This window comes from Frieseomelitta varia, unplaced genomic scaffold, assembly GCF_011392965.1.
Source record: "Frieseomelitta varia isolate USP_RPSP 00005682 unplaced genomic scaffold, Fvar_1.2 scaffold_1021, whole genome shotgun sequence".
In the NCBI taxonomy this organism is placed as follows: domain Eukaryota; kingdom Metazoa; phylum Arthropoda; class Insecta; order Hymenoptera; family Apidae; genus Frieseomelitta; species Frieseomelitta varia.
Window position 1 is genome coordinate 145416 of NW_025108664.1, and position 27564 is coordinate 172979.

General features: G+C 33.5%; 7 protein-coding genes across 12 annotated transcripts; 4 read left to right on the forward strand and 3 right to left on the reverse strand.

Annotated features, from left to right (window-relative positions):
* LOC122539059 (leucine-rich repeat serine/threonine-protein kinase 1) lies at nt 1-9180 on the forward strand. Of its 2 annotated transcripts, none has more exons than XM_043673661.1 (3): nt 1-601; nt 826-1035; nt 1116-9180. In XM_043673661.1, exon 3 carries the CDS (start codon nt 1124-1126, stop codon nt 8501-8503), a length of 7380 nt encoding a protein of 2459 aa, XP_043529596.1. In that variant the 5' UTR covers nt 1-601; nt 826-1035; nt 1116-1123; the 3' UTR covers nt 8504-9180. The 2 variants fall into 2 exon arrangements, with proteins under 2 accessions (XP_043529596.1, XP_043529603.1); XM_043673668.1 differs by having other exon boundaries at nt 916-1035.
* LOC122539114 (7,8-dihydro-8-oxoguanine triphosphatase-like) lies at nt 8942-11125 on the reverse strand. Its single transcript, XM_043673767.1, has 3 exons — nt 10780-11125; nt 9932-10077; nt 8942-9435 (listed from the first exon to the last, which is right to left on the reverse strand). Exons 1-3 carry the CDS (start codon nt 10929-10931, stop codon nt 9242-9244), a joined length of 492 nt encoding a protein of 163 aa, XP_043529702.1. The 5' UTR covers nt 10932-11125; the 3' UTR covers nt 8942-9241.
* Nucleotides 11126-11440: 315 nt separating this feature from the next.
* On the reverse strand, nt 11441-20598 carry LOC122539120 (probable 28S ribosomal protein S23, mitochondrial). Its single transcript, XM_043673780.1, has 5 exons — nt 20588-20598; nt 12434-12532; nt 11948-12109; nt 11750-11849; nt 11441-11643 (listed from the first exon to the last, which is right to left on the reverse strand). The coding sequence occupies exons 2-5, from the start codon at nt 12475-12477 to the stop codon at nt 11530-11532; spliced, it is 420 nt and encodes a 139-aa protein (XP_043529715.1). The 5' UTR covers nt 12478-12532; nt 20588-20598; the 3' UTR covers nt 11441-11529.
* Nucleotides 12736-13897, forward strand: LOC122539095 (deoxyhypusine hydroxylase). The gene is made up of 3 exons (XM_043673725.1): nt 12736-13024; nt 13098-13418; nt 13505-13897. Exons 1-3 carry the CDS (start codon nt 12745-12747, stop codon nt 13813-13815), a joined length of 912 nt encoding a protein of 303 aa, XP_043529660.1. The 5' UTR covers nt 12736-12744; the 3' UTR covers nt 13816-13897.
* Nucleotides 14839-24697, reverse strand: LOC122539075 (facilitated trehalose transporter Tret1-like). Of its 5 annotated transcripts, none has more exons than XM_043673681.1 (4): nt 24498-24697; nt 17486-17583; nt 16537-16979; nt 14839-16295 (listed from the first exon to the last, which is right to left on the reverse strand). In XM_043673681.1, exons 1-4 carry the CDS (start codon nt 24695-24697, stop codon nt 15411-15413), a joined length of 1626 nt encoding a protein of 541 aa, XP_043529616.1. In that variant the 3' UTR covers nt 14839-15410. The 5 variants fall into 5 exon arrangements, with proteins under 5 accessions (XP_043529616.1, XP_043529629.1, XP_043529620.1 ...); XM_043673694.1 differs by lacking the exon at nt 24498-24697 and adding an exon at nt 23503-23812; XM_043673685.1 differs by lacking the exon at nt 24498-24697 and adding an exon at nt 23278-23494.
* Nucleotides 19295-22120, forward strand: LOC122539109 (globin-like). The gene is made up of 4 exons (XM_043673753.1): nt 19295-19427; nt 19695-19939; nt 21093-21318; nt 21640-22120. Exons 2-4 carry the CDS (start codon nt 19782-19784, stop codon nt 21769-21771), a joined length of 516 nt encoding a protein of 171 aa, XP_043529688.1. The 5' UTR covers nt 19295-19427; nt 19695-19781; the 3' UTR covers nt 21772-22120.
* Nucleotides 24698-24727: 30 nt separating the features above from the next.
* On the forward strand, nt 24728-27410 carry LOC122539101 (cytoglobin-1-like). The gene is made up of 3 exons (XM_043673740.1): nt 24728-25116; nt 25295-25520; nt 26734-27410. Exons 1-3 carry the CDS (start codon nt 24959-24961, stop codon nt 26872-26874), a joined length of 525 nt encoding a protein of 174 aa, XP_043529675.1. The 5' UTR covers nt 24728-24958; the 3' UTR covers nt 26875-27410.
* Nucleotides 27411-27564: the final 154 nt, after the last annotated feature.

Here is a 27564-nt window from a genome sequence, read left to right on the forward strand (position 1 = left end):
CTTTATGTCAGTAGTTTACTATAGTTCCAACCATACGATACAATTACATACAATTTTTATACTTGAGTGTAATAGAAGACATTTTTCTTTTTACACCCACTAACTTTATTAAGTACGATGATTGGATTGATTATACTTCCACCATTTAAAACGAGAGGGAGGGGGGGGGTATAATAAAACTGGATTTTTTTCGCACGATCGGTATTTCAGTGTAACACGAAATTCTATAAGATAATAGATCTGTTCTGCATTCCGTCTGTGACAATGCTATTCATCTAAATCGATTCAACGTTATTCATGCATGCCATTGATGCTCATGCATAAAATTGTAACTAAAGGTGCGTACAGTCGATAAAGAGAACTGACAAAATGGCCATCGCCAAGTGTTATGTTTAATACTGCACTAGTTTTTTTGTTCCAAAGCTATCATGGAAAACAAGCTATTGTTATAATTGTCAGTGAAAAAGAAGACAATTAAAAACCATGGGGAAGAATTACGCGTGTACAGTGAGCAGCGAAAAATTAAGAAATACTAATTCAACATGATTTTTGCGAATATTTTTGAACCATACTCCGATTGATATGTGATGATGTATTATATGTGAGTTTTACATTAATGCACTAATATTAAATTATTTTAAATGATAAATAAAAATTGTTATTTAACGGCTAGAAGAAAGTAACCATGTTACTAAAGTAACAAGAATAAATTCAGAGATTCTATTTCAAATATACATAGAATTTTTTAATACAAAAGACGTAATTAAGTAATCGAAATTTTACAAATGTATATAAACAATCTCAAATATTTAACTTCCACTTTAGACACAGTGGATTTAAAATTCATAGAGTATGGTACAATTTTTTGTAAATTAAGTTGTATTAAATATAAAACATTCAATTTTGATCGAATAGAAAATAAAAAGTCATGCGAAATATCGCAAAAGAAGAATACACCAACAATATCACTGCATAATCGATGATCAAATGAATTTATAATCATGTAATTGGATATTTATACCCAAGATTCAATTGGTAAGTACGAAATAATATTTTTACAAATAGAATATATTATTGAAAAATAAAAAATAAAAATACAATATGAATATTTATAGTTCACACCATGGAAGATTATACTCCTATCGATGAAGACTTTCCTGGCCGTCTGCTACACCAAGCTGCTTTGTGGGATAATGCAGAATTGTTGGAAGATCTTCTAAGAGGAGAGCATGCACAATATATAAATAGTCAAGATTCATGGGGTAGAACACCGTTGCATGCTGCAGCTATTACTGAAAACTCAAGATGTTTGGATGTACTATTGTCTGCAGGAGCAAATCCAAATATTCCATGTGGACCACGAGGTCATTATCGTACACCATTACATATTTGTGCAGAACACGGTCATAATTCGAATATTGAAAAACTGTTAAAATTCAATGCTAATCTGATGATTCAAGACAATAATGGCGAGAGACCATTGGACGTGGCTGAGAAGGCTAAGCAAGATGTCTGTATAAATTTGCTTAAATCGGCAGCTGAAAAATATGAATTGGCAAAACTTGCGGTACATGCTTCTTTGCGTGCAATCTGTATTCAAGGAGACACCGTGGCAGCTAAGAATCTTATTCAAGGGCATACTTCAGACTTGGAATGTATTATCAACATGGCACCAAATGGTGCAAATACTCTGCTTTTTATAGCTTGCGAGATGGGTCACAAAGATATAGTTCGGTTGCTTTTGGATTATGGCGCAGACTGCAGAATGCATCCTGTAACGAAATACTGTCCATTGTATATAGCTTGTTACAATGGTAAAGTAGAAATAGTGGAATTGCTCCTTCGACATTTTCCTAAACAAGTACAATCTTTAACCGTGGAAAAATGGTTACCGATTCATGTAGCGGCTATAAATGGTCATCATTTAGTTATTGATTTACTGTTGAAATTCGAGTATCCACAAAATACGTATCAACGCTACAAAGACTCATCCGGTGAATATGAATACGAGATGCCATTTGACATCAATACTCAGGACGTTACGGGACAGAATGTTCTTTATATATCTAGTATGCTTGGAAATATTAAAATTGTAGAATTACTATTAAATTATAAAGTGAAAGCAAGAAAAATCAAAGAGGAAGACATGGGGGTGGCGCAGCCGCTCCCGATTTCGAAAAGAAAAATTTCAAGCGGAATACAAAGATTAATGTCTAGTTTGAATTTTAGAAGCAAAACGTTCGATAAAAAGGATGACAATATGATATGTCCATTAAATTTAGATTTGTATTGCAACAACGCTACTGAAACTTCTTTGCATGCAGCAGTAAAAGGCAAACATACAGAAGTAGTTGCCGCTTTACTATCGGCAGGTGCCGATCCTAATTTGCCAGTAAAAGTTCCTTACGATCAGAGCGATCCAGAAAGTAATTACTCTAGTGCGTTAATTATAGCTTGTCAACAGCGTGATATAAAAATTGCGGATCTTTTATTGAAGCACGGTGCTGTGGATAATACATGCAAAGCAATCAAAATTGCTGCACAAAACAGAGACGAACCACTTACAGCAAAACTTTTATCTATAAAAGCTTATCCTGATTCAGAATACAAAATTAATAAGAAAGCTATGACCGAATGTACTCAAACTTCTCACTTTTCTGCATTATCGTCTTTCGGGAATGTAACGTACTCGGCGCTATTTCCAAATACACCGACGATGATTAATTGGCACGATCAACAGTGTCATCTCTCACAAATACGAGCTCAGTGGCTGACAGATGCTGTATTACACGTGAACAAAAAGCTGAGCGCTAAGAATAACGACTTGGTGTTGTATGCTATCACGAGGATAGATATTTCTCTTAATTCTATTACTTCCATACCATCTATTATATTTTATTTACAAAGCCTACGATACCTCAATATGGCTCAAAATAAAATAGATACTCTTACAGCTGAACCAAGAAGTCCTAAAGACAAACTGTGTCCAGTTTTGGAAGAGATGTACCTTCAGGACAATCGATTGGAACAGTTGCCGGAATTCATAATGAATTTACCTGCATTGGAGATCATGGATGTTTCAAACAATAAATTGCAATGTCTTCCGGATAATCTGTGGCGCGCACCGAAATTAAAGGAATTGAATGCGTCGTTTAATCTGTTGAAGATCTTACCTAGTCAAGTTTCACAAAATATCTCGCGAAAAACACAACGCGACGATTGTTTAAACAACAGCCCTAGCAGTCGGAGTTTAGCGTCGCAACTAGCTATTTCACGCGAGGATTCCCTGGAGTTTGAGTCATTCACTAAAATAGCAAATGCACAAATCATAGAGATGGATCGCCCTCACGTTTGGACCAAGTCTGTTCAAGTATCGGAAAAGGTCTCGGACGATAACGAAGGCGGGGCAAGATCGGTGCTTGCGTCCCTGAATTTGGCGCATAATTTATTCAATAGTATCCCAGTAGCTTTGCCATGCTTGGCTGTCAATTTAGTGAGATTAAACATGGCTTATAATTCTCTTCGATCGATGAGCCACATCACATCGTATCCGGCAAGTTTAAAACAATTAGACTTATCCAATAATCAGATCTCTCGGTGGCCCAGTTTACCACAAGTGGACGGTGCTGACTTGATGGAACAAGCAAATACCGCGTGTTATTGCCCCACAACAAACGTACAATCCCCGATTGTTCCAGGCAGTAACAGACAAACGGCTACATCTTTACGCGATGTAGTTCTCATGTCGGTTTGCACACATAGGCGTCACTTGCGTTTAGAAAATTTAAGGACGTTGATACTTGCTAACAACCTATTGAATAGAATTCAATTGACGTCAATCGATGACGGAGAAATGCCGAATTTAGAAGAGGAGAGCGTGGACCGAGACACGAAAATCACTTATTCTGGCTCGAAGTCGTATCTTCTGTTCCCTAATGTCAGTATGCTCGACGTCAGTAATAACAAACTGAAAGAGATTCCCCAGAACATTTACGAGCTTAATAATCTATCTGTTTTAAATATCAGCGGTAATTCGGAAATTGTTGAATTGCCGCCGCAAATGGGATTACTTTCTCGTTTATGGAATTTAAATACTCAAGGTTGTAGATTGCAAGAACCATTGAAAACGATGATCGAATCGAAAAAATATAAAACAATGGACGTGATCGGTTATTTAAAGTCAATTTTAGAGGATGCTAAACCGTACGCGCGCATGAAGCTAATGATCGTAGGAATTCAAGGTATCGGTAAAACTAGCTTGTTGGAACAGTTGAGGCAAGAGGGTGAAGTCCCAAATAAAAAGAAAGCTGCAGAACATTGGGCAAAACGAATGGGTAATAAAAATATTAACGCGAAGACTGCCAGAGGAACAACAATATCTACCGTTGGCGTTGATATCGGAGACTGGATTTATGAGAAGAAAGTAAGAGGTCAGTCGTCTCACGGTCCTGTTTATTTTAGAACGTGGGACTTTGGTGGACAAAGAGAATACTATGCAACGCATCAATACTTCTTGTCTAAACGAAGCCTATATTTGGTAGTATGGAGAATCATCGATGGTTTTAAAGGTGTATCTGAAATATTTCAATGGCTGGTAAATATTCAAAGTAGAGCCCCCAATTCTCCAGTAATTATTGTTGGCACTCATTATGATATATCGTATGAGCACAGCGAGGCATTGCAACAATACATTCGTGATAAATTTATAAATGTGGTCGATGCTGAAAAATGTGGGTTGCCGAAAGTCATGGAAACCATCGAAGTGAGCTGTAAAACGAAACACAATATAAAAATGCTATGTAACTTGATATACGATGTTGTATTTAGTTTAAGATCACCCGGAAGCAAAGAATTATTGCTTGAACAAAAAGTTCCTGCCAGTTATCTCGCCTTGGAAGATGTGGTAATACAGCTTGCACATGACAGAAAATTGTCCGGTGGAGATCCAGTCTTAAAAGCTGATCAGTATTATACGGCAGTTAACAACGAGCTTCAAAAATTGCATAGATCATTTAGGGATCCCGCTGAATTACATCAAGCAACACTTTTTCTTCATGAAAATGGTATTATCTTACATTATGACGATGCTACATTAAAGGATTTATATTTTCTTGATCCACAATGGCTTTGCGACATGTTAGCACATGTAGTAACGATACGTGAAATCAATCCCTTTGCCAGGTGTGGCATAATGAAACTAGACGATATTCAACATGTTTTTAAATCTTCTACAATATCATCTATAGATACGCAAGGATACATCGTTAGCTTGTTAAATAAGTTTGAAGTTGCGTTAACTTGGGATTATCGCACTTTACTGATTCCTTCCTTATTGCCAACTGAAGAGGATATCTTAAGAAACAATCAAATAATCAAAATTCCTGTAAAAACACGTGGTTGGCACATACGTTCTAAAAAGATTACATCTCCAATGATCACATTCCAAAATTCTACCGGGGATGGTAAATCGAATACGGAATGTGTACTGACGTCTAGATCACAACCAGATTGTTCTGTCACGCGACTGCTTTTAATGTCATACTTTCCCAGTGGTTTTTGGTCGAGGCTCATAACTAGAATTTTAGCTGACGATGCTATTGTCGAGATTGTGATGTCATTTCTAGCGCCTTTCAAAGATTTTGTTGACGACAGTATTTTTACAAGTTTGTTAGATACACAAGCTGAATGGGTACTTTGGCAAACAGGAATAGAATTAAGATATTCTAATATTACTTTACTGCGCCTCAAAGAAGTCAATTATAACTTAAAGAATTCACCGTACGACTATAGGCAATATAAATTTAAACTGAAACAAGATGGAATATGGTGTACAGTAGATTTAAAGAATTCAGCAATTTTAGAAATTTGGTTTCCAGTTGATACTTTAGTGATAAAACAACCCATTATGTCAGACTCGGTTGAAGAAGAGCCAATGGGGTATCAAGCAATTGTAGTAGAACCTCGACCAGAAAGTATGCCACAGTTATTGGCTCTGATAGTCGATCACATTGATATTTTATTAGAAGATTGGTATCCTACATTAGGAACACGTTTTGTGCATACATCCGAGGGTAAGTTATTAGTTACACGATTAATACCATGTCCACGTTGTTTATTGAATAATGGAGAAAACGAGAATGATATTAGTGATAATGATCGCTTGACAGAAGATATTCAAAAATATTACATAAATAAAGAAAGACAAAGCCAGGATAGTTATAAGTCTGATGGTGATAGCGGCGTAGGATATGATAGCTTAACGTCAAGTAGGATGCCATCTTTAGAAGGTCATCCAGATATTATTAAGCAAAATACCCATTCTGAAGGTATTTTAGCATATTCTTGGATGGTTGAAGAATGTATTTTGTCTGCCTATAGTAATAAACCAATTAGTTGCCCTAAACATTTTGATATACCATTGTCACATGTAGCTCCAGATATCATTTTTATGGATCTGGGATCAAAACACTTAATAAAATCGGAAGATATTAAATTGGGAAAATTATTAGGTCGTGGAGCATTTGGATTTGTATTTAAAGGTGTTTGTCGCTTACCAGGAACTTATCAAAAAGTTGATGTTGCTATCAAAATGTTACAGCCAGTTCCACCAGGTCCAAATTCAAAACAATCTGCTATTCTTGCTTATAAAGCTGCGCAAAGTAAATGGGATAGAGATCCTTTACAATATGCTTGTAAAGCTTATTGTACCGCAAGGCAAGAATTAAATATTTTACTGACACTCAGGCATACAAATATTGTACCTCTAATTGGAATAGTGGTTAGTCCACTAGCATTGGTACTAGATTTAGCACCAGAAGGCGCATTGGATAATGTATTGAAAAATTATAGACGTTCTGGTGCTAAATTAGATCCATATACATTACAAGCTATAATTCTTCAAGTAGCGAAAGCTGTAGAATATCTTCATCAACAACATGTGATTTATAGGGATTTAAAATCAGAAAATGTTTTAGTTTGGCAAATGCCTTTACCATTCCAAAATTATCCTGAACATCCTGTTCATGTTAAAGTAGCTGATTATGGTATATCCAGACTTACATTACCAACTGGTGCTAAAGGATTTGGAGGAACGGAAGGATTTATGGCACCTGAAATTATTAAATATAATGGCGAAGAAGAATATACTGAAAAAGTTGATTCTTTTTCATTTGGAATGTTTATATATGAATTGATCACTTTAAGACAACCATTTGAGGGTCATGAAGCAGTTAAAGAATGCATTTTAGAAGGTGGAAGACCGCCGTTGACATACAGAGAAACATTTCACCCTTGTTATGCTCTTGATTTAATGGTCATATGTTGGGCTCAAAATCCAAAAGATCGACCTACTGCAAGTCAAATAGTTTCCATTGCATCAGCCCCTGAATTTACACATCTTATAGATGTTATACTGTTAACAGAGAGAACTCAAGTAACTGCTATTACTATGACAAATAGAACTATAGAAGAAAATTTAAATGGAGATGAAATTTGGTTTGGACATAATAATGGTGAAGTTGATATGTTATTAGGAACACAGAAAGGTTGGTTACAACATGTCAGGATTGAGACTCCTATAATACCATATGCAATGTGTGGAGTAGATGGATATATTTGGATTGGTGATGATATAGGGCAAGTGCACGTTTATTTAGGCAGTAATTTTGGTTGTGTTGCTAGTTATAATCTTGAACTTGATCATAGTATAGAATCTAAAATAGTAGGTTTAATTTATTTGGAACAAATAAAACAATTTGCAGTGGCACTACATAGTGGAAAAACATTTTTATTATCTAATTCTTTCACACAAATGAAAAAGATGGAAATTACGACTGATATTCAAGATAGTGTAAAGACATATTCTTTGGCAGCTGTTTACAAAAAAAAGCGTATATTAGAATTGTGGGTTGGACAAAGTTTTGGTAAAGTATCAATTTATGTTTTAAAAGACAACAATCTAATAGATACAGTACAAGTTTGTCATGGAGAAACAGCTATTAAAAATTTATTTGCTACACATTTATTGAGTGCTGAAAATTGTGTATTATCATATACGTACCCAGGATGTATTGTATATCAATGGGATGTGGATACTAGACAAATAATAAATAAATTAGATATGTCCAAATTAGTACCTTGTTCAGAAAGTTTAAAATCCATTTCTATAGAAGAAAATTTATCAACAGAAAAGTGTCAAGTAACAGCTCTGGAAACTTGTAGGAATCAGTTGTATATTGGTACTACCTGGGGATGTATTGTAGTAGCTGAATGCAACTCCCTCAGACCGATTACCGTTTTCAGACCTTTCGAAGGTAAAGTATGTCAAATAATATCGTTTAAATCAACAGATGAAAAAAAGTTAGTACTGGCAACTGTTGGTCAGGGTTACAGAAGTTTAATTTCACGATATACAGATTTTCTGATCGATAGTTTAGATGCAGAAGATCTTAAACATAGTATGTATGCTCTCTTATGGAGATCTGAACATTGGTCAGCTGCTTAAGTATAAACTTCTATAACAAAATAAAGCCAAGAGTGCTTTATGGTGCAAAGATAAAAGTGATATAACTGGTTGAGAATTCTATACGTCCATGATATACTTTAATCTGTAGATTTTAAGCTTTTTACCTTGCCTCACCTTGTATCTTTTGAGCTGAAGATAAAAATATTTATCCTTTATCTGTCCAAGCTACACGGTGCTTGATTAATATATTCTCTGCAAATCTTTATTTACAAAATGAGCATAATTTAAGCAGGATATTTTTATCCTTATGTGATGTATCACAGTATAGTTTTATAACTTATTATGTAAGTACTTAGATTTTAAAAGTAAGAATATATTCATTTGATTAAAAAAGAGGTAGAAAAGGGGATTAGTAACCTCGTAATATATTTAAAAAAAATTATTTAATGATCTCTGAAATATCAGTAAATATTTGTATATATCTAAGAGTTTAGCGTGCTTTTATTTGGTGGAAAATCAGCAACCAGGTACAATTAATATAGTACTAATGTAATATATTCATACAAAATGTCTGCTTAAAAATTTTTCTTGATATAATCAATAAGATTAATGAGTGATAAAAAGTAATGACTCAAAGGTGGTTTTATTACTAAAAAAACATTGTCAAATTAGTGTAAAGCTAAATTTTATTATAATTATAAAAATGTGAAAGTGAATTTTTTAAAGTTATTAGTATGAATAGGAGTATATGCAAAAATTCTGAATGAAGTATGAATGTTAAAAGACTTGATCTAATGCTGGTAGTTCTTCCATAGTTTCAATGTTATACTTAAGAATTAGGTCTTGACCTCGGTACAAAAAATATCCCTTAAATAATTCCCCCCGTAACATGTAAGGGAACCAATATTCATCATCCGGCCACATTTGTTTGAAAGGAATATCTTTCAAATTATACCATTTTGGTTGCATTTCTGGACAGAAAGATATAAATATAATTACTAGACGACAGATTTTTATACCTTATGTTGTTATTGGTAAATGAAACTTAGAGATTTCTTTTATCTATTAAAGATTGTAACAAACATTCTGCTTTGGATAATAAATTCATAAAAATCTGCAGTTTAATAATTATAATATATTTATTATATTTTTAACTAGGTATAAATTAAATAATGCAAAAAAATAGATATATTTTTTAATTTCTTCATTTTGCTCAAGCAAATCTAGCTTTTTTTTGTTCTTTTAATTCTTTTAATTTTATAGTTTGCATAATTCAAATGACATGCAATTTCATGCTTATAAGTAAATAAAAATTATTGCAATATGGTTAAAATGAACAAATATAGAGACATTAAATTATAATTGAAATTGCACATAAAAGTATATATATAATTAATAAGAATAAATATTTTATAATAATGTAATATTAATTTTAGTTATTAATATTAATGTTTGAAATTTAAATACCTTCAGATTCTATTAGTTCTCCACTATACTTGTATGTTTCAAAAACATGAACTTCTAATAGGACTGTATCTCCCTTAAATTCAAATTCTAAAATTCCAACTTTTTTTAATTGCTCTGCAGATAGACCACATTCTTCTTTTAATTCACTATAAAATTATACAGTGACAATTTAAAAAGTATATTTATCAGTTATTATTTATTTTATATAACAATATTATAAAACACAATATATGCAATATTCATATTACATTTCATACATTATAGATTTAGTTTAAATATCTTTTCTACTATTTTTATCACTATTATAATTTTAATAAGCATCTTATTTTATATTTATTTAATTATTTAAAATTGTACCTGTGTATATAAGGTGATTCATGAAAAATATTTTGTAATTATCTTCAAATACAAAAGAAGATTAAATAGGTTTAAATAAATATAGATAAATATTGTGCTTTTTAAATATATTGCATTGTCAAAAAAAAAATCACTGTCAATAAAAATGATGTGTAACAATTTTGTTTTTATATTGTAAATAAAAGAAATCTTTGACATTCACAAATATGTTTTTATTAACTATATTAAATTTTTATTATTATAATTTTCATGAATCACCCTATATATTGTTGAATAAAGTGATAAAAATCTTTGTTAAAATTCATTGTTATTTAATGTATCGGTTATTGTGTAATACAAGATTGTTGAATATAAAGTTCTTGGCTTATTACTAATAGTAGTTTTTATAGTTTAGAAAAATTTATAGTATTAAAAATGAGAATCTAAATTTACAATCTTTTTCTAATTAATTTGAATGAAGTAATTTCAATCTGATGTTAAAAATTATTTACCGTATAGCCCCTTGAAGAATTGATTCTCCTTTTTCTACTTTACCGCCAAAACCATTCCATTTATTTTTTCCAAACCCTCGTTTTTTTAATCCCAATAAAATTTCTGATGTCTTCCTAATAAAAATTAACGAGAAAAGTTTTCTTGAGGACATCTTGGTTCGTAAAATTACCTAAATTTCAAGTTTTATTGTAGTAAAATTTTTAGAAATCACAACAATAATATAACTGTTTGACCTATATGCACGTGTGTCCGACAAGAACTACTAACGTGGACTATATATTACTCAATTCTTTTTGTATTATACGGTAGACAAAACAGTATTGTATTTCTATATTATGTACATTTTTACATTTAATTTGAAACATATATAAAAGGTTATGCTTTTAAATACTGACTATAAGGGTAGTTTCTGAATTTATTTTAACACGTGTTTATCATATATTACAAATTGTTAGTGTAGAAAATTTTATAACATCTATTGTTTATTATTATATTAACTATATTTTAATAGTTACAATAAACAAATTGATATTTTTATTAAATTATTATGTAGCAATGATACATAGAATACCACATATATACAATTAAAACAATAAGAAAATAATCTTATACTTATCAACAAACTATACAGTATTAACAAAAATAAAATGTGCAACGAAGAATAAATATACATGTAATATAGTTTTTTTTCTATTTCGTATATTATTACAAATATATATATATAATACACAATATATATATATAAGATCCTAAGGTTTGTTCGGTTTAGTACTTTTATGTGATTTTTTAGATTCGTAAATCTTGAAAATTGATTTATATCTTATCATTGCTTTCTTGTATGCTTCTTCTTTTTCAACACCACCCTATAATGAATATGGTAAATCATATAACATTGGTAATTTATTGTATGATGCCTGTCACATAGTATTATATTTAACAGAATACAATAGAATTTCTGTATTATATTACCTGTAATAAGCATTCATATAAAGTATAAAACATTTGAGTTTTGGTAACATCATTATTTTTCATATCTATTATAGGGACTGATATATCTTTTTGAAATTTTCTACAAAATTATACATTTGGAATATAAATAAATGTTATAAGCACACGGTGATAAAAAATGTATATTCATCAATTATTTACATAAAATTCAAAACTTACGCCCTTATAAGATCTTCTTGGTAAAATATATTTTGTATTTCTGTTGTTGGTGGTTTTCTATTATATTTTGGTTCATATTTTGGAGGAAATGTTTTATATACTTCATACCATAATGGTAAATTATTTGGGTGTAATACATCTGCACGTACCAATGCTGTCATTCTAAAAATAGAGTAAATGAAGTAAAAGAATGAAATTTAAAAAAAAAATGATAAAAGATTATTTTTTTGTATTTCAAATAAATTTGATTTTCTGAAACTTCAAAATAACTTGATTCAAATTTTTTGCTGTGCATTTATAATTTCTAATAGAACAAAAATGCTTTCATTTGTTATCAATTATTTTGTATGTAAGTAATTTTATGTATAATTTATAATGAATTTATGTATGTATATAATGATAAATAATAATAGAATTTTTAACCTATTTTATATAGAATACACACATGCTTTGAAGTTTCATGAAATCTATGTGAAATAATATTACCTTGAAAATATTGTTCCAATTCTATCTGTTCTACTTTGCGCCATATTTCAAATACAAATTTATAATTCGTGAATTATAATTTTGTGTATGTATATTGCACTGTGTATGTAGGTATCTTTTTGTTGTTTCTAAGAAATTTTAGACATGTGACATTATTCGATTGGATACTTAACCTCAAATGTTTTTGTGAAACAGTAGTTTAATATACATGTGTTTTCATGTTTGGAACTTATAAAAGGTGGCATCTGATAATTGTAATTATAAATACCAGATTTTATATGTTCAATTAATTTCATTAAGACTCTGAAAGCATGTTGAAAGTAAATGAAAATCAAATATCTGCTATTGGTCGCATTTTAAATGATCAAAATCGACCGTTAAAAGAAAGATTTCGTGCTTTATTTACTTTAAAAAATATCGGTGGAGCTGAAGCTATTCAACAAATTTATAATTGTTTTAATGATGAATCAGCTTTATTAAAGCATGAACTCGCATATTGCCTTGGTCAAATGCAAGATTCCCATGCTATACCAATTCTCATAGAAATATTAAAAGACATTACACAGGAGCCAATGGTTCGTCATGAAGCAGGTACTACATATATTTGTTTTTTATTGTTAAAATTTATGTTACCTATAATAAATAATATATTTCTTTCTAATAGGCGAAGCTTTAGGTGCAATTGGAGATCCTAGCGTTATACCAATATTAGAAGAATATAGTAAAGATTGCGTACCAGAAGTTGCAGAAACATGTGAATTAGCATTATGCAGATTACAATGGTTAAAATCAAATAGCAATTCAACAAATTTACAGAAGAGTCCTTATATGTCAGTAGATCCTGCACCACCAGCAGATATTACTGATGTTAAGAAGTTAAAAGAGATTCTTTTAAATGAAAATATTTCTTTATTTGAAAGATACAGAGCCATGTTCTCTTTAAGAAATATATGTACTCCAGATAGTATTCTTGCTCTTAGTGAAGGTAAATAAGATAATATTTTTTCCCTTCTTTCTACTATATTTTTATAATTTAAAGGTTTTGTAATTTTATAAATTTATTAATGATAGGTCTAAAAACAGGCAGTGCTTTATTCAAACATGAGATAGCTTTTGTTCTTGGACAACTTCAAAAAGAGATTGCTATTCCATATTTAGAAGCGTCTTTGAAGGACGCAGAAGAAAATGAAATGGTGCGTCATGAGTGTGCGGAAGCGTTGGGTTCTATTGCTACTCCAGATTGTTTTGACATTCTAAATAAATATTTAAATGACAATAAGAGAGTCGTACGAGAAAGCTGTGTAATCGCACTAGATATGTGCGAGTACGAGAATAATAAAGAATTTCAATATGCAGATACACTGGGGAAAGTTGCTGTATGAAATTATGTTTCTGTTCATTTTTAAGTAAACACAAATTTTATGTAAAAAATTGTGTCTAAAATAAAATTGGTCAACGTGGAAATTGTTAAACATTATAATTTATTATAAATTATTATTATTAAACGAAGTCTATTAAGATCTTGGAATATTTATTAATTAAATTGTATGTTAGTTTATTTGAAATTTTCTAAAAATAATATTTTAGTATGAAATATGTACATATTGTAACTTGTTTTACAAAATTAGAGAATTTTAACGCAAAGACAATTGCGGAAAAAGGTTGGTAGCAGAATTCACATTCAGTTGTACAAATGTTATACATGTCACAATATATTTCATGTTTTTTAAATTCCAGAAATGAGAAATTTCTTAATTATCCGGTTATTGGTTTCAAAACGATTAAAGATTATGATAAACGACGTCAACATAAAGATTTTAAGAAAATTGAAAAGATTTGGTTGATTGTGGAAAAAAGTTGTTCCGAATTACGGTTTGCAATTTACATTAAGTGATTATAAACTGTTACGATGATAAATGCAATTATATCGCTATCGAGTCATTTAATATAAAATTCACGAACACAGGTTTTTTTTCAAAATTATCCAGAATATATTCGAAAAAGATCTACAGAAGTTCATGGAAAACAATACACTGCATAATACAAAGCAAATAAAATCATCAAAAGCAGATATAAACTCGGATAACAATGCGTTGAATCAAAAATTGCGAAGTAACGCAATATTTTAAGTTGTATAATTTTCAACTTAATTTCAAGACATATATATAATTAGTAATGAGCATTCAAGCTTATTATAATTAGTGATAAGCATATTTCAAAATATATGTAAAGCATTTTTTAAATTTTCTTATTTTTCTTCTAATTGCCATTGGAAAGAAAAAAAAAAGTAATCATATCAATCAATTGATAAGAATTTCGCTATGGAAAAAAGCAGGGAAAAACGAAAGCATGAATCCAAATTTTTTCCAGTAAAATTTGTTTAGGAGATGGATAAACAATTTTTATTTGTATTGCTTTTTTTATTACAATGATAGTTTCCTTCATAAAGTATACATAGCACAATAACATACAGAGTATATATACTATTATTAATCTTCTTCTCTAAGATGAGAAACATCGTAATAATAATGATTCGAAAAATTCAATCACACGTAACACATCTCGCTTAAAATTACAAGAAAGTACATATATATTTTCTTATATAACTAACATTTTGATCTTCTTTTCCTTTTCTTTCCCACTGTCGATGTATTCACGAGATCAAATTCTTTTATATTGAAGATACAAATAGAGAGGTCGTGAATCAAACAGCAAGAGAACATAAACGAATGCGTAATTTTACTCATCCTGATGCTTCACATTTAGTACGAAATACAATACAATATTTTCTATCCTTTCCTTTTAATATTCTATCTATTTATCCAGCGTTAAGATTTTCAGACAATACATGCGCACGAATATATCCGGGACGCTCGTGTTTTCTCGTGATGGTTAAACAGTTTGAAATAGGATTTTAACGGCGCAATGAAAATCACAGAAGAAACTTGAATAAATAGAATGCAAACAGGTTTTGTTTTTATTTTGTTTCGTTTTCGTCTGTATTCTTTTTCGTCTTGTTTTTTGACAGAATTTCTTGAATTTCTTTGAATGTCTTCCGTGACGTTTCCGGCAAGATGATGGTCGCAGTGATTGCGATCATAAGTTGGATGACGGCAAAGGCGAAAAATATTACATAATCTTCCGAATGAGTTACTACAAGTTGATAACATTTTGGCACAATCATGTTAAGCACGGATCCGCAAACATTAGCGATCATGACCGCCCAACCTTTCATATTTGTTGGGAATATCTCCGAGGAGATGATCCCTGGAATCGGGAGCAAGCCAAATGCTACAACGATAATGTAAAGCACAAGAGCAATCATCGGTACCAAAGATATGTCACCGGTCTTCACTTTTAAAGATTCAAGCAAGAAATACACTCCAATGACAGTAAGGCATAGCGTAGTGCCATACGATGAGCTGAGGAAAACGACTCTTCTACCGAATTTGTCAACGAAGCACGAAGATAATATACTTGATATCAACGATACCACGAATATTAAAAGAAGAATGGTATTAGAATTGAAATTTAGATGGAAGTTTTTAACCAGAGTATTACTGTAGGACAAGATAGCCATGAAACCGCACAACGTTTGACCCGCAATCACCAGCAACAGGATCCAGAGTCTGTGCGACGGTTCCGTGAATAAGTTCTTAAATCTACCTTCCCTTTCGCTTTCTATTAACTCTTTGATCTGCTTTATCTCGTCATCGTTGTTCTTCTTGCGTCTTAGCCATACCAAGGTTAGCGCGGCGTCCTTCTCTTTTTTCTTCTTCAGGTAATGATAAGGCGATTCCGGTAACCATGGAGCAGTTAGTAGAAACACGGCTGTCGGTACCAAACTAACCAGCGCGAACACCTGAAACAATTGTGAAATACGTCGATCATAGATATATTTAAGACATATTTATCACTTGGAATTTGAAGTTTTCATATCGAATCTTTTTCACTTTTTAATCGATGATCGAGGTGATCATCAATGTGACATGGCTGTGTTTTTTTTTTTTTTTCTTATCCTGTATTACTTCTTGCATTTGTAGATTTACAATTACTCATAGATTGATTTCATAACGTTCTAGTTGAAAATTTGGCGTAATTACCTTTCTGTCCAATAACGGGCCTACACCGTATCCGAAAATATACCCGAGATTGAGCATGATGGAAAACATTGCGCTGCTCGCTCCTCTGATCTTTGGCTCTGTGATTTCTCCAACATACACCGGGACTATGCTGCATAAAGCACCGATCGATATGCCACAGGCGAATCTCGCAATGAAAAGTTCCACCCAAGATTTTGCGAAGTACGTAAGTACCCAGCAGGCGATAAATGGAATGCTCGTTGCATAAATGAACCATTTTCTGCCGGTGTGATCGAGCAGTAATCCGACTGCAATAGGGCCGACGATCCCGCCTAAACCTAACGCGGAAACTATCCAACCTCCGTCGTCGTCGCTTACGACCAAGTCAGAACCTGGTTTTAACTTGGGTAGAGTAAACGCTGGCCAGCTGACACATATTCCACTCGTGAAAAATGTTAGATTAACTTTAACAAAATGAAAAACAAAAGAAACGCATTATATTTCTTAATTACGTTCGGATTACAATAACTGAGAGATTTAATGAGAAAATGGTATAAGTGCGTGGTTACGTCTACAAAAATGGGATAAATACAGAGAACTATGTGCGCAGAAGATTTTTCTATTCCTTTCGAACTTCCAGATCTTTATGGAACACACGGTTTTCTCAAATCGAAGACCCTGTCACTTGTACCATTTTATCTTGTAAGTTCTTCATCACGTTTATTCTTATTTTTGCTAAACACTTTCAAAGTTTTGTAATTTTCACATTTTCGAGACTAAAAAAATAATATATAATACAGAACTTGACGTTCGTGAAAATTAAATATTCATTATTACCATATCAACGTGAATAAGGGCAAAACATTTTTGTCGATGGTAATTTGTAAGATCAAAAGTATCTTTTATTATTTAAAATCGACGAAAATCTTTCCGTTCATCTTACAAATTGAGTTTTATGAACAATATTTACTTATTATGCTTGATAACAATTGTAGATAAATTTTGCTCTTCTCCTCTTTCGTGGTGCATTCTCCTGTGTCAGCCATCGCTTTGTTCTCACTTAATTTACTGCGTGAAAAATAAAATTTTTTATTATTCTGCGAAAGCCGATTCGACTTTATTGTTATCGATATAAAACTGAACGAATTAAAGCAACGTATTTCGAGACAATTACTTGTGTCATTCCCACACAGTACGTGAATCTCATGCGAAACAATTAAAGCGATGTTGCATTTTTGCCACCTGACAGGTGCACATCAAGAGAGATAGTTATTAAACGCATCACGTTCTATCGGAATGAAACAATGAGTGCCAAGAGTGATCCCGACATCTTGAAAATCGTTAAATTCTCGTTTTTATTAGACACACATGCAAACGGTGATTCTATCGTTTTGTTTTCGCAATTTAACGGAACGCTTTTTTATCTCTTGACTATCTGACGTTCATCGAAATTTACAGCCGTTTGCGTCCTACATGGAAATCCTACGGGAGCTTTAGACGGTCAAGTTTGTCCAGTGTAGTTCGTGGAGTGACGTCAGTGGCAGAAATTATGGTCAGGATTACATGAACATCGATCACGAACGTTCCGGCTCATCTTGACGTTTTTCATCTCGTTTTATATGTGTTTCGTTTTCGTTATTTAAATTGTCGTTTAAAACGCTGTTGACTCGTTTCTAAAATTGGTACTGAATTACCTCTGTGTCGCAAAATGATATTTTCGACGAATTTTTGAATTCTTTTTGATATGCGAAAGATTTTGTAACTTCTACTTTTATATTAACAATTTAACAATCTAGTGCAAAATACTTATGCACATTTTACATTCGTAACTGTTACACTCACTATTTCTTCGACTTTTTTTTTCTTATCGTTAATTCTTGAACGTTAATTCTTTGCTTATGCGAAGAATTTTGTACATAGTTCCTACTTTTAATTAATAATTTGTTCCAGTGTAAAATACTTATCCTACGTATAATACTTATACGTATCTTCCGTAATTGTCACATTTACCATTACTTCAATTTCTTTTGCTAATCTTTGAACTTTTGTCGTTAAGAATTTTGTACATAATCCCTACTTTTAATTAATAATTTGTTCCAGTGTGAAATACTTGTCCTACGTATAATATTTATACTTATATCTTCCGTAATTGTCACATTTACCATTTCTTCGATTTTTTTCTAGTCGATTTAATTCAAGTCGTACTAAACTCGTCATGTTACCTGATTTTTTCTCGAAGAAAGAAATGACTGAAACGACTCGACGTTTTGTCAGACGAATGTCGACGAGAAGCATCCACTGAAGCAATCACTGAAGCAAACACGTAAACGATGAGCAAGGATGCAAAAAGCACGAAAGCAAGGAAACAGATAGCGCATGCTGTTACCGATGGACTGCGGCAACGGTGTAGCGCAAGGTTGATCGATTAAAAGTAACGAGTTTCACCGTATCGAGATAACTCGATACGAATTAATCAACCGGATACCGGGGGCTGGCGCGCGATCGCAAATTAATTTAGGGGGCTGCTAACGAAGCGGTCATCGGTGGCGGTCGTCGCTCACCGCCACTTTTCAGCAGCCGATCGAACCGATCGAACGGTGTCTATCGGCGTTCGGCCGAACGTACGAGTGGCCGAGTTCACTGACCAAAGCGTTAACCAGCCGAATCGGTTTACCGACTTAGCCAGTCGGTTGCTGATCGTGTAAAGAGGCTTAATTCCTTAATCATTTAACCGCATGGCATTAGCAGCAGCGGCTGGCGATCAAGCGGAGGGGGTAGATTTAAAATAGCATTAGATAGGCAGTGTGCCGTCAGTCGGGCTCGAAGAACGAGTAGTCGTCGTCCAACCGTGTCAGCGATTGAGCGAATTGAAACGGCAGTACGTGGCACGTGACATATCACACAGAATTACGGTAATTGTGCGCTGGGCACGGAATCGACCGTTTGCACGCTGATGACCGGCGATCATGACGTGATCCAGACGTCGAATCGATTTGTTCAACGAGCGTGCAGACCCTCGCTTCACGGGCTCACCTTTTTCCCTTTTTTCTCATTCATTGATCCTTGTAACGAAATGCTCGTATCATCGAGTCGCGCGCGTACACCGCTTCGCCGTTTGCGCAGCGGTCTCTCCCGCGCTCGTGAAACTGAAAGTCATTTGTCTTCTTTTCTGTCCAAAGGTCCCGCCGTTTTTTTTCTTTTCTTCTCTCTTCTTTTCTTTTCTTTTTTTTTTCCTTTTTTTTCGCAACGATACCCGACCGCCGGACATGGGAACGTTCCTCCGTTTCCTCGGGATCTCGTCGTCCGACGACAACCGAGTCGATGAAGCTACAGGGTTGACGGAGAGACAGAAGAAATTGGTGCAGAACACGTGGGCCGTTGTCAGAAAGGACGAGGTGGCTTCCGGAATTGCTGTGATGACCACGTAAGTTGTAGTTTCTTTTTCTCGTTTTCTTTTTTTCAGTGATACGTATTCTCCCTCAAATCGAAGAGACCGATTGGATCATTTTTAAAATATGACATTGAAGAACATTTGCATCAGGGCAGCAGTGTTTTTCCACGCGCAACTGTACTATTTATGGTTATCTACGCAAGTTACATAAAGATATGTTTCTGTGTTTGTTTTGTTTTTTTAATGTCGTACAACTTGTTATGGACGTGCACGATTGATAACTTTCGTAATATCGTTGCTATATGGTGTTTATCTTAATTGATAATGTAGAACTCGAGAGATAATTTGTCTGCACTACTGTATTTCATGTTATTTCTCGTTTTTCTTTTGTTTTTTTTTTTTTTTTGTCATGAATTCTTCTTACGATTCTATTCCTTTTTGGAGTTGAATAAACGTTTTTTGAACGTTTAGTAAAGTTTAAAATAAATTTAGGTAAATAAAGTAAATTCCTCTTAATTTAGTTATAATACTATACATTATTTTATGATTATTTCTCTTGTCTCTTTGATTTCTCTTCTTTACGTTTGACGAAATGCCAGCATAAAACTTTCAATACTTTATATACCACAAACAAAAACTGATGCGCAGTTCAATGTTAATTGCCACAACGTGTTAAATGACTATGTTAATGTATTATGACCATTAGCAGCCGTAAATTGTTTGTTCAGACAATAGACGACTCCGACGAACAATTTTTCTTTCTAAAGATTACGATTAAAGTAAAAAACCTGACATAAATCACATCTTTCGTGTTTGACAGAACATTCAACGTATCAGCAACTAACTTCATATCAAAATTATTTCTGCACTTTGAGACTAGAGATTGTGTCTTTGTCACTAACTTAAATATTGAAAAGAAATTGATAACATTAGTGATACTAATGCAATTATTGTTCGTTTAAATTTCAATATTAACATTTCAATTAAAATCAATATTATTCGTTTCTTACAATGTCCCATGCTCAAATTTATATCAGATTATTCCCCTTTTCAACTATTATACTTCGTAATAAAATACTTCTTCGTGTAGCAATTATAAAATTTTACGTTCACGTTTATAAATTGAAATTACATTACACGTTTGATTCAGTTCACTGAGACTCGATTCAACGAAATTCTTTTGCAGATTCTTTAAAAAATATCCCGAGTATCAACGATACTTCCCAGCTTTCAAGGACACTCCATTGAACGAACTGCCGGCTAATAAACGATTTCAAGCTCATTGTGCCAGCGTAATTACAGCTTTAAATAATGTTATCGATTCCCTGCATGACCCAGCGTTGATGGAGGCGAGCCTAATCAGTCTGGCCGAGAGGCATAAAAATCGTGGCCAAACGAAAGAAGAATTTCAGGTAGGCAACTAACGGTAAAAAACCTGAACGAAGGTGGAACGAAGCCTTGTTCGGCTAGTTTCTTTAGAAGCGAAAGCATCTGTTTATTGGTTTTTAATGCGATCGAAAACATTCGCCGAGACAGAAGGAAATGATGTTTTTCCAAATGACAAAAAAAAAGTTATCCTTGAAAATCCTCACGTGACTTATCACTTGTCGAAAAAAGAAGAATCTTTTTCAGAAATAGCAAATTCGATCCGTAACGATCAATGAAATTATCCGAAACGGATCAATGACGAATCGGCAAAGACGACTTATCGTACGTTTGATTCTGACTTTTAGAATTTGAAGGAAGTAATGCTGGAAGTTCTTCGTCAAGCGTTAGGGAAGCAGTACACGCCGGAAGTGGCCGAGGCGTGGAGTAAAACCTTGGACGGTCTGTTCACCAAGATATATCAGGTTTTCGCATCTTGAAGAACGAAACGATTGAAATTCGAAGAAAAATGAATCTTCTCGCCCCCTTAGTTGTTAAGATTTGAATGTTGTATATAAAATGCACTATTTTACACAGACAGCTCGCACAGCTACGATTATTACATGACGTATGTTAGAGATACGCTCGATGATAAATGAAAGAAAACTCAAAGGTTACTCGTGAGACATCGAACAGAAATATATAAGTACGTTTATACAGGATGTTCGCAGATTTATTAGCCAACTTTTTTCAAACCGAAAATAAGGGAAAAAGAAATATTGTTTTTTTTGTAAGCAACACAGTGGTGCATGAAGTTGTTTTTTTTTTTTTAGAATTCAATTTTTCAAATAGAATGCTACATATTTTTTTTTTATTTTATATAAAAGACGAATTCAATCATATAAAATGCAATAAAATGCAAGGTCGAAATTAAGAGAAAAGGTTTGAATATTTTATGAATACGTCCTTTACGTATACGTTCTTTAGGAATATTCTAATAAATAAAATGGTACGAAATATTAAAAATTTTCTTTTCACTTTTGACCTTATATGACACTAAAAAAATCAGTGTGTGATATGTACATTATATCGTTGTAATCACACGATATAAGAATATATATAGCATTATATTGCCACTATGCTACCTTCTCCACTTTTTTTTTTCATACTTATGAGAGAAACGCTAGCAAAATCCGTGAACAGCTTACATATGATTTCAAATTTATTAGACTTCCGCGCATACTAACATTAGGTTATCATATAACGCATCTTATATATATGAAACGTTTTATATTATTTTATTATTTTCGATATTATGTACCGTATGTTGATTAAAGTTGCACGTCAGTTTGTCAAATCAAAGTGCATAAATATTTTATCCCACTTTCACGCCCTCCGGATTCGTTTTACTTTACTATTTGCTCCCTCGATAGATTTTCTGTAAACTTACCAAGTCCGGAAATTTCTCGTATTAAACTCCCACTTGGCAGGATGAAAATCTCGAATACTCCAATTTTTGAAAAAACGCATGACAATTTCGAACGTACAAAATGTTGTATTCCTCGTTGTACGATGTCCACACTTTTTGTGAACTCGATTGATTCTCAAATATTTATGAGCGATATGCACGTCAAATACAATCTTTTATATCATTAACGATTTCCATTTAAACTACTCGTCTGATTGAACAAGCTTTATCGTTCGATACCGTCGGATTGAATCGTACTTTTGGATAAATATCAGAGCGAAAATCTCAATTAACCGAATTCAATTACCAGGCGATCACGAGTGACAGGCCCCGATCGCGAGTAAGATAAATGAAATACAAGTTGTGCAATAATGCTCAATGTACGGCAATACTGCGAGACGCGTTTCTTCCTTTTTTTTTTTTTTTTTTTTTTTTTTTTTTTTTATTCTTTTCACGTGGAATAAAAAGTACTGAATTCCAGGATAAGTAGAGGGGTCAAGTATCATCTAGAGTTCTATAGAACACTGTTCACACTTACATTTGCGGCGGACGAAAGGTGCAACGATGGAAATTCTGCGCGAGTTTCACATTTTTCAGCCAGGGAGGATTGCAATCGAAAATTAAACATACTTGTATATTGTGTTTTTTTAACAAAAGCTGTGTTTTTTGGACGAAAGAACGAAAGCACTGTTCAAGCAAGGCAGACACACTATTGAAAATCATTTCGAAATGTTTGTGTAAAACGAATAAATAACTCGCTCACCTTTTGTTATCAATTTTCAACTTTGTTCTACTACACTCACCAACGATCGCGACTCTATCGTTTTCTGTATAGATCTCAAGCGTGCTAGAAGCTCTAGCCATTTTATAAACATTTATATTAATCAAAAATTGGATAAAGACACTTCTCCACGAAAGAAACAACAATGAACGTCGTGTAGAGCGATATACCAACGTCGTATCAGTCGCTTTCCTCCTTTACGTCGTTTACATCATTGTCTAGAATATATACGATAGCCATAGTCGATAATAAAATTATCAATTATTTTTTCCCTTTTGCCTGGGTATAATATTTATTATAGTGTGCAGCGTTCCACTGTGTCATCGCTTGTATCAGGCGACATTTTATATGTTACGTCGTTTTTTTATATTAATAATCTAACATTATCTCTATCAGATATAATTCTCGGATAAGTAATATTCTCTCCTTCGATATTGTGCGTTTTTTATCTTGAACGAAATCACCGGAGTAAGAAGTAAGAATCGTTCGTTGAAATTACCATTTTTTCTTTTTTTCACCGTGGTGGCAATCAAAACTATCTACCCCTTTGCCATTTTCCACGAGTAGAATAGATTGTCGTCAATCATTGGAAAAGCTCGGAATAATTCGAGAGTTACGTGTCGGGAAATTATAATCCCATGTTAGTGTGGTTTCTGAGATTATATTCTTACATTCCTATATAATTATACATTCCCAGCCAAACTGTGTCATTTACTTAAACACCATCATAAATTTCTATCAATATCAATCTTTTATTAAACTTTAAAATGTTTGCTTCAAAATCTTTCATTATTAATGTATTCACGTTTGTGGATAGAGTTCCATTCTTTCCAAGGTTTAAAGAGAAAAAGATCAAAACGTGCATTCGCGGCATAGAGATCTTCGCGTTGCATGAATCATCGTTTGAAAATTAAAAGAAGAAAAAAAAAAAGAAAAAAAAAGAAAAAAGAAGGAATAAAGCGACTCTTGATGCTTACCTTGATTTCAAACTTATATATACAATGTACACAATGTGATGTCCTACGTGAGAAAACGAGAGTCGGTTCCTACTATTTTTACGTTTTACGACTGTCATCAGTCGGCCAGCCCACTGGAATGAGGCAGTACCCAAAGAACAGTCAGTCGTTCGAAAGCAGCCGTTCCAATCGCTAGTGGAAACAAACGGTTGTTCCAACATATTCAATACCCTATCTGCATAATTAAAGATAAAAGGAACACGAAACGGCAATTTATGTCTATTAACGTCAATATTCTAATCGATGCGCGCGTATGTGTGCTCATCTGGCGTTTGAAGTGCGAAACACGTACGAATATAAAATTCTGAATGCGCAGCGTGTGACCGTCATAATAAGCCAACGATATCGCAATGATCGACGATACAATGCAATGAGTACATGTTAATGAACAGATCGTAAACGACATCAAAGAAAATACTAAGATGGGTTCTGTTCTAAGCTACTTTTTCGGCTACTATTCGGACAGCGATACCTTAGATTCGAAGGTTGGACTGACCAAAAGAGAAAAGAGGCTTGTGAGAGAAACGTGGAATATAGTGCGCGTACAGTCGGTCAAAGCCGGCGTAGCTATTATGGCAAGGTGAGACATATCTACCGATACTAATTGACAGTTGAATCACTGCGTCAAAGCTATAGGATGAACGATCAATTATTAATAAAGATTTAAAGATTAAAGATTAAGTGTTCGCGCGTATTCAAATATCGCGACGAAATTTTAACTCTCCAATGTTCATGCGTACGAGGTTATTTTGTTTCAGCTATTTCAGAAGATATCCGCAATATCACCAAGTGTTCCCCGCGTTCAAGCACCTGCCTGTAGACGAGCTAGCGGACAACAAAAAGTTTCAAGCTCACTGTCAAAATATCATGAGCACATTGAGCAATTCGATCGATGCTTTGGACGATGCTGACTTGATGGACGCGATATTGCATTCCACCGGCGAGAGACACGGCCGACGAGGACAAGGTACACAGGAATTTATCGTAAGTTCCTTTCTTTTTTTTTCTTTTTTTCTTCTGCCACTATATGCTCTGATGATTAAACTTTCTATACGCAATAATAATAATACGTATAATCATTTGCTCAATGATTATCTTTATGCGAAGGTTTAGATGAAAGACGCGTTTTATACTCTCTTTTTTTTCTTAATTTACAACTGAAGCTTTTAACAAACCTCTGATTGAACATTGCTTATTAGACATTACAGACGGGTGCATCTTTCTCGACCATACGTGCACATCTCAATACTTATTTCTAAGTATATTCTCGTTTCGCGTAGCGAAAACATTCCTCGCGCAATTTTATCACTATCCACATCAGGTTTCGATTAGATTAGTTTCAAAAATCCCCGTTTAATTTTATCACTCAGTGTCGTAATGCGTTATCAACGTTGTACGTATGACGATTGAAGTATGAATCGTCAACAGAGATAACGGAACCCACCATAATTAAAGTTTATCTTCCTTTCTCGTTTAATTCCAATAGTTTCTCTCTGTTTTTTTTTTTTTTTTTTTTTTTTTTTTATATAATAAGCAGTGATGTTGATATAATGATTTGATATATAATAATTTCTCTCAAATGTGTGTTCTTCCCCTTTCTATTATCTATTACTAAATCGGCAGACTGTAACAAACACGAAAGTATCAGACTCGACGAACCACGGTATAGTTCGTTAAGACCGCCACTTTAAAGCCATTGAAATTGAAAAGAAACGACGCTGACGGAACGTTCTTCTACAAGGTCAAGGCTAACGACCGGAAGTCCTCGATTTCCAGAACTTGAGACGCAAGACGCATTAATCTTAAAACGCAATTGAACGCAATTTTCAAATGCAAATGATTCGGTATTGATCGTTTGATGTTAACGATGCAACATCACCGGTTCTTTGTTCACATTAACACGTACATTGATATATTAATATCTACATACATGCTTGAGCTTCAAGGAAAACTACGATGCGCGTAATTTTGTTTCTTATCTGAATATTTCGACGTTGATTGCAGAATTTATTAAAATATCGAACTAAATATTAAAAATCAAAAAAACGAGAGCGCGAGAGTGATAATAATAATTCTGACATTGACATTTAACTTTAAGGAATATATAAGAAACTTACGTCTTACGAACGAAACGTTTTCTGTTTGTATATTATTTCTATCGATCATGCTTGCACACCGTTGTTATGTTACCTTTCAGGACTTGAAAGGAGTGATGATAGAAGTAATGAAGGACACGTTGAAATCGAAATTTTCCACCGAGGTGGAAGCCGCTTGGAACAAAACGATCGATATTCTATTTTTAAAAATATCCGAAGGCATGGAGCGCACCGCTTCCTGACAAGCGCCAATCAACGACTTTTTAATCAGCATCCGCGTCGTTATCGCTGTCTAAGTGTACGTAATCGGTGGCTTCGCTGCTCGTTTCGGTGGTGTACCTGTTCTTTATTCTTCTCCCATTCATTTTCTCCCTTTCGTCTTCGCTTTCCCGCTGCTTTAATTTCCTACGAATCACGCGCGAGTGATTGCAAGATAAAAGTGGAACCGAATGAAATGTGTAAAATAAGGCGAGGGTCGAGCAATAGCCGTACTTGTATTTAACTGTGCGAAAATGTTCTCTGATTCTTTGCAAGATCGTGTAACATATCAGCGTTAGCAGTGTTCCCAGCAATCCTAACAGAGTCGCCATGAGAATGACATCGACCTGCATCCAAGGATCTTCCTCCCGTTGGGACGGCTCGAGAGTCACTGGATGACTGTAAAATTTATAATGGATACCGGTAACTGATATTGTACTATCGTGATAGTTTTACTTTCAAAGAAACACGCTGTACGCGTGTTACTAAATGTCTGTTGGCCATAAATAATGATCATTCACGCCTCTGTCTTTTATTTCTTGAGAACGGGAAACAGCGCGAAAGTTCGAGCAAATTGTTAATTGTAAAACTAGAATGAAACGAATGAATGAAAGTGAAGAAAGCTACGAGGAAAAGGATGGAGAATATATCAATGTGATTTTGCGTAAAAAAAA